Raw genomic sequence first — 12,109 nt, 5'->3', positions numbered from 1 at the left:
ACTCAATTCAAAAATGGTGAAAGCGTTTGAACAGATATTTCTCTGAAAAAGATATATGAATGGTCAATAAGATATACAACTCATTCAACATCACTCATCATTAGGGAAATGCAAATCAAAACTATAATGAGGGATTTCCTCTGTGGTCCAGTGGTTAACGATCCACCTGTCAATGCAGGGGACATGGGTTCAACCCTTGGTCAGGGAACTAAGGTCCCACATACCGTAGGGCAACTAAGCCCACATTCCTCAACATACAGAGCCCACGCACTCTGGAACCTGCGTGCCACAACTAGAGAGAAGCCTGAGCGCCACAAGGGAGGATCCCGTGTGCCATAGCTAAGACCCAATGCAGCCAAAATAAACACTTTTTTTAAAAGACTTTTAAAAAATCTATAATGAGATATACTACTTCACACCCATTAGGCTATTATAAAAAATAAAAGTGCGGATGAGGATATAGAGAAATTGGAACTTGCCTGTACTACTAGTAGGAATTTATGTAGAGCCACTGTGGAAAACAGTAAGGCATTTTACAGAAAAAAAAGATTTAAAATAGAAACACCATTTGACTGAACAATCCCACTCCAGATATTTACCAAAAAGAATTAAAAGCAGCGTCTCAAAGAGGTATTTGTACACCCATATTCATAGCAGCATTATTCGTAACAGCAGGAAGCAACACAAGTTTTCATCAACAGATGAATAATAAACCAGATGTGTTCTATACATACAATGGAATACCATTCAGTCTTTAAAAGGAAAAGAGTTCTGCAACATGCCACAACATGGATGAACCTGCAGGACATGATGCTAAATGAAATAAGCCAGTCACAAAAAGACAAATATGCTATGATTCTACTTATATGAGATACTTATTCTGTCAAATTCATGGAGGCAGAAAGTAGACGGGTTGCCAGCAGTTGAGGTATGGGAGAATAATGGGGAGGGAGTGTTAAACAGGTACACAGCTTCAGTTTTACATGGAAAGAGCTATGAAGATGGATGTTGGTGATGGTTGCAACAATAGTATAAATATATTTAATACCAGTGAACTATATACTTTGAAAAGGTTAAGATGATAAACTTTACATTATATATATATAATGTATATATTGTTATATATTATATGTATATGTATTACATATGTATATGTAATATATACATACAATATATAATATACATATATATACATATATATGTGTAATATATATAATATATAATATACATATAATATATATACATATAATATATATATACAATATATAATATATTATATATTATATATTATACAATATAATATATATATTATATATATTACTATGATTTTGAACATTGAAAAAAGTTATAAAATATCTTAAATCCCATTAAGGAGAGACTCTGGGATACTTTGAAAACATTGTAAGAAAATTCTATAAATTCTGATAGCATGTCATCTCAGTATACTATTAGAAAGGCAGATGTAAATTTTTTTTGTTTCTGTTCCCTAAACCAGTCACTCATAGTTTCTGTGTGTAATCTTTGCCATAGCTGGGTCCCACCTGTTCTGGTATTTACTTAAGAGCTGACAGAAGTGCTAAAGCCAGTATCTACTGTGAGTATCCATGGAAAAACACCATGGTCCTCCCACGGAGCTCTCAACACAGAGTATAGCACACAGTAGGTGCTGGGTGAATGATGGGTAAACAACCACTGTCAACCTCTGGCCCCAGGCAGGTGATAGGAGGCCCAGTCCTTGGGGGCAAGGTGATGCTGTCCTAGATGGGGGCAGCCTGGTCCAGTTGGAAAGGGCACAGGAAGTCTTCAAGGGAGGGACTTCATAAAGCCAGAGGCAGGCAAGTGGAGAGGCTGGCAAGGGCTCAACTGGGCGTTAGAAAGGTACGTAAATCGGAAACATACTTGTCTCCCGGGAGATCACCCTGGACAAGCCTCTGTCCTGCTGCAGAAGACGCCCCTCTGGCCACCAACCAGGCTCCTCACTAGCCCCTCGGGACTCACCAGCCCCTGGGGATCCTCCAGCGCACAGCCCCAGGGCCTGTCCTTTGATGGTCTCCATGGTCAGAGGGGGCTTCAAGGGGTCACAGCATCCTCTTGACACACTCTGTCCCTCCCAGCACTCAGTGGACCTGGGAGCCACACATATCCAACCTGGTATTATCCCACAGTTTTTATGAAAATTATTCTTATTAGTAAGAATGTTATTAAAGCACCACACTGAGGTTTGATGAAAAGTGAACCCAGAGACACCCCACTTTCTCCCCTAAATGCCTCTCCCAATCTCACTCTTCCAGTCATCCTACAACTTTTCTTCCAAAAATTTGTCTTTTAACATTATTCAAAGTATTTTATTTTTTTTCGAAAATTTTATGTGCAAAGTCAAATTAGTCTTTTCCTTTGTAGCTTCTAAGTTGTATGTGTTGTAAGGAAGGTCCTGCCTAGTTCCAAGATTATGACAATATATTCCTATACTTCCTTCTAGTAATTTTATAATTTATATATGATGTATATACATACCTACACACTGTAGATATAGATATGAGCTCTTTGGTGCACACACAAAAGATTTAAATGTGTAAAAGCTTTATAATGCATCTGAAATTTATTTTTGTGCCTGCTGTGAGGTAGGGATCTAGTTTAATTTTAAAACTAAATTGCTTCCTAGAAACCACAATACTTTATTCAATGATCCATCTTCCATCTGCAGCTTGGAAAGAGTCAGTGCAGAGCCTCTGGGCTTCATCACTTCATTGTCCTGTATGAAACCGCACTCTTCAAGTTACTCCAGCTTTGGAATGTGTGTTGGTATGTGCTATACAGACTGTGTGCGCGCATGCTCAGTGACTCAGTTCTGTCTGACTCTGCAACCCCATGGACTATAGCCCTCCAGGCTCCTCTGTCCATGGGATTATCCTGGCAAGAATATTGGAGTGGGTTGCCATTTCCTCCTCCAGGAGCTATATTGAGTACCATCCTCTTTATTTCTGCTTTTCATACACTTCTCTTTCAAGACAAACCTTTTTTTCTTTTTTTTTTGGCAGCAATTGGTCTTATTTGCAGCCTGCAGACTTCTCTCTAGTTGAGGCACATGGACTCAGTAGTTATGGGATGCAGGCTTAGTTGCCTCTCAGCATGTGACATATTAGTTCTCTGACCAGGGATCTAACCCACATCCCCTCCATTGGAAAATGGTCCTAACCACTGGACCACCAGAGAAGTCTGTCAAGGCAAACTTTAGAATCAGGTTGTCAAGTTACATTTTTTTTAACAGCTAAATTTGCACTGGTTTTATGAATTCCTGGATGAAAACTAAGTGTCTTGGCAGCATGTCAGCTCTTCTCCTTCCGGAACATGGGATCCTACTTCAACACCTTTAGTGAAATGCCATTGCTTTCATCATATGAATTCTCTGTCTTTCTGGTCAGATTTTAGTTCCAGATATTTTAATCAGTTTTAGGCTGATTGTAAATGGGATCTTTACCCTCAGGGACATTCTCTATGGTCAGAGCTGCTGTGGAAGAAAATCACGCAACCTCACTCCTCCATGGTCCTGTCCCTCTTGAGTTCTCCAGATGGACAAGCGTATCATCCACAAACATTCCATAATGCACAGGTGTGCTCACACTCGTCTCCCTACCTCCTCCTCACCACAGGGACGAAGTCTCCCTACAGACAAGGCGACTGAGGCACCGAGAGATGGAGTCGTTTCCTAAGGTTACGGAAGGGGCTGTGGCGGAGCTGCAACACCAACCCAGACCTTCCAGGCCCAAAGTGCTTGCTCACCCACCCAAGCCCTCTCACATCATTTCAAATTCCAGTCGGTTCAGGTGGACTGATTATGGAAGCGGAAGGGAGGGCAGGATTCCTGGGTCTGTCCCCTCTGTGCCCCAGAAAGCAGCCTGCCCATCCCACCCAACCCAGGCTGCTGAGTCGGCGCACAGACTGCAGGGAAGGGCACAGCCAGGGGGCGCTCATTCACAGGGTGGGGGTGGGGCTGCTCTTCACCAGGACTCCCCCACTGCAGGCAGCTCAGCCCTTTGCTATATTCAGGCCCTCCTTACTTACCACTGTCCTCCCTTCACCTGTCCCAGAAGTGTCCTTTCCATGTCCCACAGCACCCGCCCTTCAAAATCACTAGACCCTGGGTTGGGCATTGCAGTCCCCAGTGCCTTTGAACAACCCCACTGCACAGACAAGGAGATGGGCCCCTTGTTGCTCAGTCACCAAGTCGTATCTGACACTTTGCAACCACTTGGGCTGCAGCATGCCAGGCTCCTCTGTCCCTCACAATCTCCCAGAGTTTGCTCAAACTCATGTCCATTGAATCGATGACGCCATCCAACCATCTCATCCTCTGTTGTCCCCTTCTCCTGCCCTCAATCTTTCCCAACATCAGGGGCTTTTCCAATGAGTCAGCTCTTCACATTAGGTGGCCAAATTGGAGCTTCAGATTCAGTGTCAGTCCTGCCAATGAATATTCAGGGTTGATTTCCTTTAGGATTGACTGGTTGGATCTCCTTGCAGTCCAAGGGGCTCTCAAAAGTCTTCTCCAACACCGCAATTTGAAAGCATCACTTCTTCCACACTCAGCCTTCCTTATGGTCCAACTCTCACATCCATACGTGACTACTGGAAAAACCATAGCTTTGACTAGACAGAGCTTTGTCAGCAAAGTGATGTCTCTGCTTTTTAATATGCTAAGTTTGTCATAGCTTTTCTTCCAAGGAGCAAGCATCTTTTAATTTCATGGCTGCAGTCACCATCCACAGTGATTTTGGAGCCCAAGAAAATAAAGTCTGTCACTGTTTCCATTTTTTCCCCATCTATTTGTCATGATGGACCCCTAGAGAGACCCAGAGCCACAACATAGGCCTGCTCTGGTCAGAAGGGGCTTGGCTCTGGGGCAGCATCCTGCAGGAGAACAAAGGGGCCGCGTGACCCACCCCCATTCCCCACACCCATTCCAGGCCCACAGTGCACAAGGCTGGCCGCCCTCCCACCACCCGGCCCACCCGCTAGACGGGAGCAGAGGAGCAGGCGGCCAGCCAGGGTGGGAGTTAACTCTCTGCAGTGACCAAGACAGAACCGGAGGTGCAGAGCACCAAATCACCCCCCACGGTCCCTGGAGTGGCGCCTCCGGTAAGCCTAGCTCAAGCCCCAGGATTTTCATTAATCCTACTAATCCCTGAATGTCAGGCCAGGTAGGGCTGGGGCTGATGGGCAGGGCCTCCCTCCTGCAAGACTCAGAGCTCCCTGAACCAGTGATGAGGCAAAATCCTAGGCCCTGTCCCTGCCCTGAGCTCCCTCACCCTGTGACCTGGACAAAGTCTCACTCTTGGCCTCAATTTCAGCATATGCGCCCAGGAGATACTAGTCCTCACCTCCTCCCAGAGGCCAGAGTGAACTGAGACCCCCAGATCCTGGCATGGAAGGCCCTTGTCGATTATGATGATGGCTATGTGCCCTTCACACAAAGTGGGGGAAATATTACGGCCTTTACTTCTCCAAACCAGAGCCAGCTCTGAGGAAGCACACAGCTCAGCCAGTGGTAAGCCCTTCAGTGGTCACAGTGGTTTCTCAGGCCACTTTCACCCTCCCAGGGCTCTGGGGTTGACTCATCCCTACAGAGGAAGGATTGAGACGCTGGTCACCATGTATCATGGTCAAGGTCAGGGAGCATAAACTGGAGTGCCCCTATCTACCCCTCTTCCCCATTGTGGGGCCTACAGGCTTATGGGAAGCTCTAGGTAGCCTGGAAGGCTGGCCCAGACTCCAGGGTCCTAGAACCCCCTCCATCCTGGGTGTGTGGACACCACCTGGTCTCGCCTCTCTCTCTGGTAAAGAGCCTCCTGCTCTGTTTGGTTCTCAGACACTGGCCCTGGGGCAGTTCCCTGGGGCTTGGCTTCAGGAGGGGTCTGTCCCCAACACTCAGCCCCAAGTCCTTTGAGTCCCTCAGCTTCGGCAGTGGGTCTGGAGTCAGAAAGAGGAGGAGAGGGAGGCCTCGTTCACCCCCCAGTGCTCAGAACAGCAGACCTCCCGGCGACCTCTCCCTTCTTCACCTGCCAGTTTGTCTGCCATCAATGCTACCAACCCACCACGTGGCCAAGTGAGGACATCCCCTCCGGAAAGTCCCTCTGTGACAGGAAGGAAGGTCTCAGGTGACCTTTCAAAAGAGCACAGATACATCAGGCCACATCCTAGGATACCTGAGACCTGGGCTTTGCAAGGGAGGGGAGAAATAAAAATGACCCTAATAAGCACCCTTCATGGAGGGCTTGCCCTGCTGGACCTGCAGATGGGAACTCGCTGCACCACCCCCTGTCCTCTTCTCCCAGCAGCCCCTCGAAAGAGGTACAACTTTGGGAAACCAGAGGGATGTGGCCTGCATGTGGTCATGCAGCTGAAGAGTTGCAGGGCAGGAAGTCCAGCCTGGCTATCTAGCTCTGCAGTCACTGCTGACGGGGTGTCCAGGAAAGGACAGGCTGGTGATAGGGGTCCTTAGTGCACACTAGGTCTCTCCTGTGGCCCCTGTGAGAAGCTGGGGGAACACGATCTGGCATCCCCACTGCCTCCCCCCTCATCACCTTCCTGGACAGAACTGGGCCAGAGCAGGAAGTAAACGTGGATGCCACCCAAGAAAGGATGTTCTAACAGTCCCGACTCTGCAAGGACTGAGCCCCCGTCCCAGGAGGTATGCAAGCCAGGTGGGATGGAGTTGGGAGACAGGATTGAGAGACCTGGATTCTTTGGATTCTCTCACCAGGGTTTAGAGGTGTCTCCTTCCTCCTCCACTCTGAGAGGTCTTCAGCCCTAGAGTATCACCCACTGAGAACACTGTCTTTTATTTTAATCTTTTAAATCACCAGGAGGGTCTGCCTAGCTTTCCAGACGGGACTGGGAGAGATTTAGTCCTGGCAGATGGTCACCCAGCCTGTGTGGGGCGAGAACACAAAGGCACCCAGGAGAGGGAAGCCGGGCTCAAGCGTCAGCCTGGCCTGGGTACGGATCCCACTCTGGCTTCCATGCTGGATGACCCTGGGCAAGTTACTTCCCCTCTTTGAGCCTCTTTTCCCTTCTGTAAAATGGGGAGAAGATGACTACCTCCCTGGGAGTTCAGTAGGACTTGCCGTGTACAGGGCCTCAGGACAAAAACCAGTTGAGTTGGGCGAGACAGTCTCTCCCCCACAGTCTGCTCTGCACATCGGCACCCCCCACCTTCACCCCTTGACCGTCCCCCTCGCCCTCTGATCAGCTTCACCGTCACTGCTCAGAGCAGCCTCCCCTCAGCTCCAGCTCCGCTTCAATCCCACCACAGGGCGCTCTGGCTGCAGCTCCTGCAGTAGCTCCTGTCTCACTCAGAGTCACTCCAGGTACGATTCCTGGTCTTCAAGGTCCCACCTGCCTGGCTGACCTCCTCTCCTTCGCTGCCTCCCCCTCCCCGCTCACTCACACCACCCACCACTGCACCCCCAGGGCTTGTGAAGCCCCTGCCCCAGGCTTTGGCCTGTCGCTTGCCAGACAGCCACACCAGGTGTCCTGAGAGGAGGGACTCTCCTCCCCACGTCCCCTTGCCTAGGGGAGCATGACCTGAATCAGAGACACAGCCCAGAGCCTAAGGGGCGAGGGACACACAGCCCAATCCCAAGGCCGGTGGAGCTTCAACATCTGAGAACATTTATTTTCCTCTCCAGGACTCTGGTGAAGAAGGTTGGCTTCACCAGATGGCAGAGTGGGGAGAGCCAAGGCGAGGTCTGTACCCTCTGGGCCTGGCAGAGGGTAAGCCAGGGACAGACAGGACCTCATGAGCCTGGTGGCCCTGCTGGCGGACTGGAGAGAGAGGATGGGCCACCTCAGTGCCTGATGTGGGAGGACAGAAGGTGGGCCTTCAGAGGCCTGGAGAGCAGCCTGAGGGAGGGGCCGTGGGGCAGGGAAGTCACCGGCCTCTGCAGGACGTGCCCGGATACCTGGGACAGGTCCACGGGGGAGGACAGGATGCAGGAGCGGATGGGGGCTACAAAAAGGATCGGAAGGGCTGGGACCATGAGGATGGGGCCAGGCCAGATGCCAGGAGCCCAGAGCCCGAGGCTGACAGCGAGGGTGAGGAGGGCGAGGAGGCCGTGGTGGTGGGCAAGCTGGCCGGATGCTCAGGCACGGTCTCCCTGTAGGGACCCAGGTCCTTCCGGATGCGCTGGGTCACCAAGAGGGTGAGCCAGCTCTGCTGGTCCAGGACTTTTTGCGTCTTGAAGGCAGGGTTCTGGGTGGATGCCAGCTCATTGAAGTGCAGGCTCTGGTAGATCTGAGGTGAGATCTGCAGGGAACAGAGCAGGGGAGCATGGGGAACAGCAGGGACCAAGAGCAGGTTCCCAGGGAGGACAGACTCAGGGCTTCCTGTGAGAGAGAAGCCGTCCCCAGAGTTGCACGCCTGTCACTGATGACCTGGGAGGGACAGGGAGGCCTAGAATACTGCAGTCCGTGGGGCCACACAAAATAAAGGACATGACTTAGCAACTGAATGGCAACTCTAGTGATGACCACACTCGGCCGAGCAGTGAGCCCTCTGGGCACCAGGCCCAGCCCCCGGCCCTCCTCTTGGTGCTGCCAACAGTCCTGTGAGGTCAGTGCTGGACCATCCCTGTCTTACAGTGAGGCCTCAAGCTGAACCCTGAGTGGGGCTCGAAAGCAAGGAACTCTCCAGACATGCCCCCACCTCTCCCAGCAGCACTCGCCACGCTGTGCTGGGAGGCCCATCTCCAGGAAAGGGCAAGGAAGCCAAGTTTCTTTTTGGCACTGACCCTTCCCCTGCCTGGGGCCAGGGGTTGCCACACCCCAGAGGATGGGAGCTCCCCTGAGAAGGAGAGAGAGGTTGAGAGAGGCTGGGATCTGCCCAAGCAAGAGGCAGGATGGGACTCCAGGCTGGTCTTTCCCAAACCCCTGGCCCCTTTCTCTCCCCAAGGACAGGCCCGTTCCACTCCCTGTCTCTTGCTGACTGTGTGCCTAGTACCGTGAGGCCCTGTGTCTGCTCCAGAATGACACCCATTGCAACCTCATGGACGGCAGCCCACCAGGCTCCTCTGTCCATGGGATTTTCCAGGCGAGAATGCTGGAGGGGGTTGCCATTTCCTTCTCCAGGGGATCTTCCCAACCCAGGGACCGAACTGGGGGTCTCCTGCACTGCAGGCAGAATCTTTATCGATTAAGCTACTAAGCTACGAGGGAAGCCCAACAAACAAGCAGACTCTGGGAAATGCTTTGAAGGCGATCAACAGGTTTCAGGTCTACAAACAACCTCCTCCCATAGGCTCGATGAGGTTTGTCCTCAAGGATAAAAACTGTGTCCATGGCCTCAAGCAGGGCCTTGGCAAACAAACCAGCCAGACCAGCTTCATCCCAGAGCTGCCTATGGCCCAGAATCCTGTTAAGGAAAGGTGAGCCCCTCACTCCCACTGGAGGGCCATGTGGGATGATAGAGGTGGGACCCCCAGCCTCTAGGCCCAGCATCTCAGGGAGCTAACCCCACCCTGACTCACCTGGTGCTTCATCCAGCCATACTGCACATTGGTGAACAGGAGTGCAGGACTCCGCGACCGCTCCTTGGGCTTGTACGCTGCACCCAGGACTTTGCTCTCCTGCAGGGGTCCCAGGCAAGGGCGAAGGCTCGGGGCTGAGGGTTGAGGGCTCCCCTACCCACTCAGTGCCCCACCCAGCCTCACCTGTTTGCCCTTGGATTCCCACTTGCACCAGGTATCCTCAATGTCTTCCGGGAAGCGCTTTCCAGTCCATGGGGACGTCGGGGTTATCTTTTGCAGCCTGGCCCAGGCTTTAGCCTCCGTGTCTGCCTTCCCATTCAGCAGATCCAAGAGGACTACCTGTTCCCGCCGCTGGTACATCAGGGCCTCAGCAAGATCTCGCTCCTCCCTGATGTGAGGGGCTTTCCTTCACAAGATGCCCTCTGTACCACGTGGTGGGACATCCCTCCCCAGGCAGGTTCCTCCTTTCTGGGCTGGATCCTCTCCAACCTTCTCATCCCTCCCCTGAGGTTGTACAGCCCAGGGCCCATCAGTGGGCAAGTGTTCAGTTAACACTAACAAAGCCCTGCTTATCCTGGCCTCCAACAAGTCCTGTGATACCTCCCACCACCCAACATCCTCTTCTGTGGAGGCCTGACACCCCATCCAGACTTCCCCTGGGCCTGCCCTTGCAGAAAACCTAAACGTCCTCTCCCTGCAAGGGGAACCTTGCCTCTGTCTTATTGATATACCCTGACAGGACTGTAAAAGCCCAAGCCTTGATAGGGACATAGGAACCACAAGGACTCTATGGGGCCTGGCAAACTCCTACTCACATGTCAAAACCCAACTCCAAAATCTCTGTTCCATGAAGCCTTCCTTACTTGCTCCACCCAGTCAGGTGATTATCCTCTGAGCCAAGCCTGTCTTAATAGTCCTATTGTTTACCACATAGAACTGTAGCCATGGGTTACAAATTCATCTCCCTCAGTGGACTGGGCATTCTCTGAGGCAGGACCTATGTCTGGATAGTTTTGGATGTCCAGAACCTAGCACAACCTGGCAGTCAGCAGGACCTCAATAACTACTTTTTGAATGACCCAAAGCTATGGTTTTTCCAGTAGTCATGCACAGATGTGAGAGTTGGACCATCTCTCAGAAGACTGAGTGCCAAAGAATTGATGCTTTTGAACTATGGTGCTGGAGAAGACTCTTGAGAGTCCCTTGGACACAAGGAGATCAAACCAGTCAACCCTAAAGGAAATCTGTCCTGAATATTCACTGAAGGACTACTACTGAAGCTCAAGCTCCAATATTTTGGCCACTTGATGCAAAGAGCTGACTCACTGGAAAAGACTCTGATGCTGGGAAAGATGGAAGGCAGGAGGAGAGGGGACAACAGAGGATGAGATGGTTGGATGGCATCACTGACTCAATGGACATGAGTTTGAGCAAACTCTGGAAGATAGTGAAGGACTGGGAAGCCTGGTGTGCTGCAGTCCATGGGGTCGCAAAGAGTTGGACATAACCTAGCAACCAAACAACAAAAAATTTATCTGAGACTTGGTCAGGAATAGGGATAGAGCACAGGTGGAGGAGGAACCTGTAGAGGAAAGAACAGGTAGCAAGCAACCTGCCTCCCCCGACTCAGAAAAATAACACACATGTCAAGACCAGAACCCTGGGCTCTCCCAGCAGGGGCCTCCAGAGCCTGATTCTGGAGCGGGGTCCCCATCTAAGGACTTGGGGTTTTATGTTTTCTGGTTTTCACTGCTCAGTCTTACAGCTGATCTGGGCTAGAACGGAGCCTCAGGCTCTGAGGCCATAGCCACCAGGGGCCTCCAGAGCCTGATTCTGGAGCAAGGTCCCCATCCAAGGACTTGGGGCTTTATGTTTTCTGGTTTTCACTGCTTGATCATACAGCAGATCTGGGCTAGAACAGAGCCTCAGGCTCTGAGGCCACAGCCACCACCTGTGGGGTCGAGTTACCTGCAATTCCCAGGCCTGTGACATTCTGAAGGCCCTACCTGAATATGCCCAGCACTACCCTACAAGGGAGGCCTCCTGGGATCCAGACCAGAGTTAACCAGTTTACCAATGACCATTGTGATGACTCACTGCAGCTCTAGATGGAAGGTCTTCTCACTGGAGTCGAAGAAGTCACCCTCCTTCTTTAATCTTTTATTTAGTGCACCCTCAGTCATCATTGGGGTATCCAGCAGCCTTTTCCAAACACTCAGGCCAAACGTCCCTGTGATTTAACCAGGGCCAGTTCAGTAGCAAGGACTGGCCAGCCACTCCCTCCTCTAAATACTCTGTCCCTCACCATCCACCCTCAAGCGGCAGCCAGCAATCCCTTATTCCTGGCCTACACCTGACTATGCCCAACATATCCCAGGCATTATGCTAGCTACTTGGCAAATATCTGGAGGAGTCAGACCCTAACCCTAGGATGTACTTGGAGTTCAGGCTTAAAGCATCCTGCCGCACATATAGGCTAAGATGGAGAAGGTGCTATGGCAATGACTGAATAGCCCTCAGACAGGCTTTAAGTGGCTTAAGTGGCTCACACATAAAATGGCAATGGTACAAGACTGCAGGCATCT

At 50.9% G+C, this 12,109-nt stretch overlaps 1 protein-coding gene across 1 annotated transcript in view; it reads right to left on the bottom strand.

Moving 5' to 3' along the window:
- Positions 1–7,650: 7,650 nt before the first annotated feature.
- EFCAB8 (EF-hand calcium binding domain 8) overlaps positions 7,651–12,109 on the bottom strand; it is a 47,022-nt gene continuing 42,563 nt past the window's right edge. Inside the window, exons 23-26 of the mRNA XM_069546358.1 lie at positions 11,622–11,754; positions 9,703–9,912; positions 9,525–9,618; positions 7,651–8,305 (exon numbers count right to left, since the gene is read on the bottom strand). Coding sequence (XP_069402459.1) covers positions 8,009–8,305; positions 9,525–9,618; positions 9,703–9,912; positions 11,622–11,754 — 734 coding nt within the window. The 3' untranslated portion in view covers positions 7,651–8,008. The remainder of the gene's footprint in view (positions 8,306–9,524; positions 9,619–9,702; positions 9,913–11,621; positions 11,755–12,109) is intronic.

This window comes from Ovis canadensis, chromosome 13, assembly GCF_042477335.2.
Source record: "Ovis canadensis isolate MfBH-ARS-UI-01 breed Bighorn chromosome 13, ARS-UI_OviCan_v2, whole genome shotgun sequence".
In the NCBI taxonomy this organism is placed as follows: Eukaryota; Metazoa; Chordata; class Mammalia; order Artiodactyla; family Bovidae; genus Ovis; species Ovis canadensis.
The sequence above is the reverse complement of the archived record's forward strand: the minus strand, read 5'-3'. Positions and strand labels throughout refer to the sequence as shown.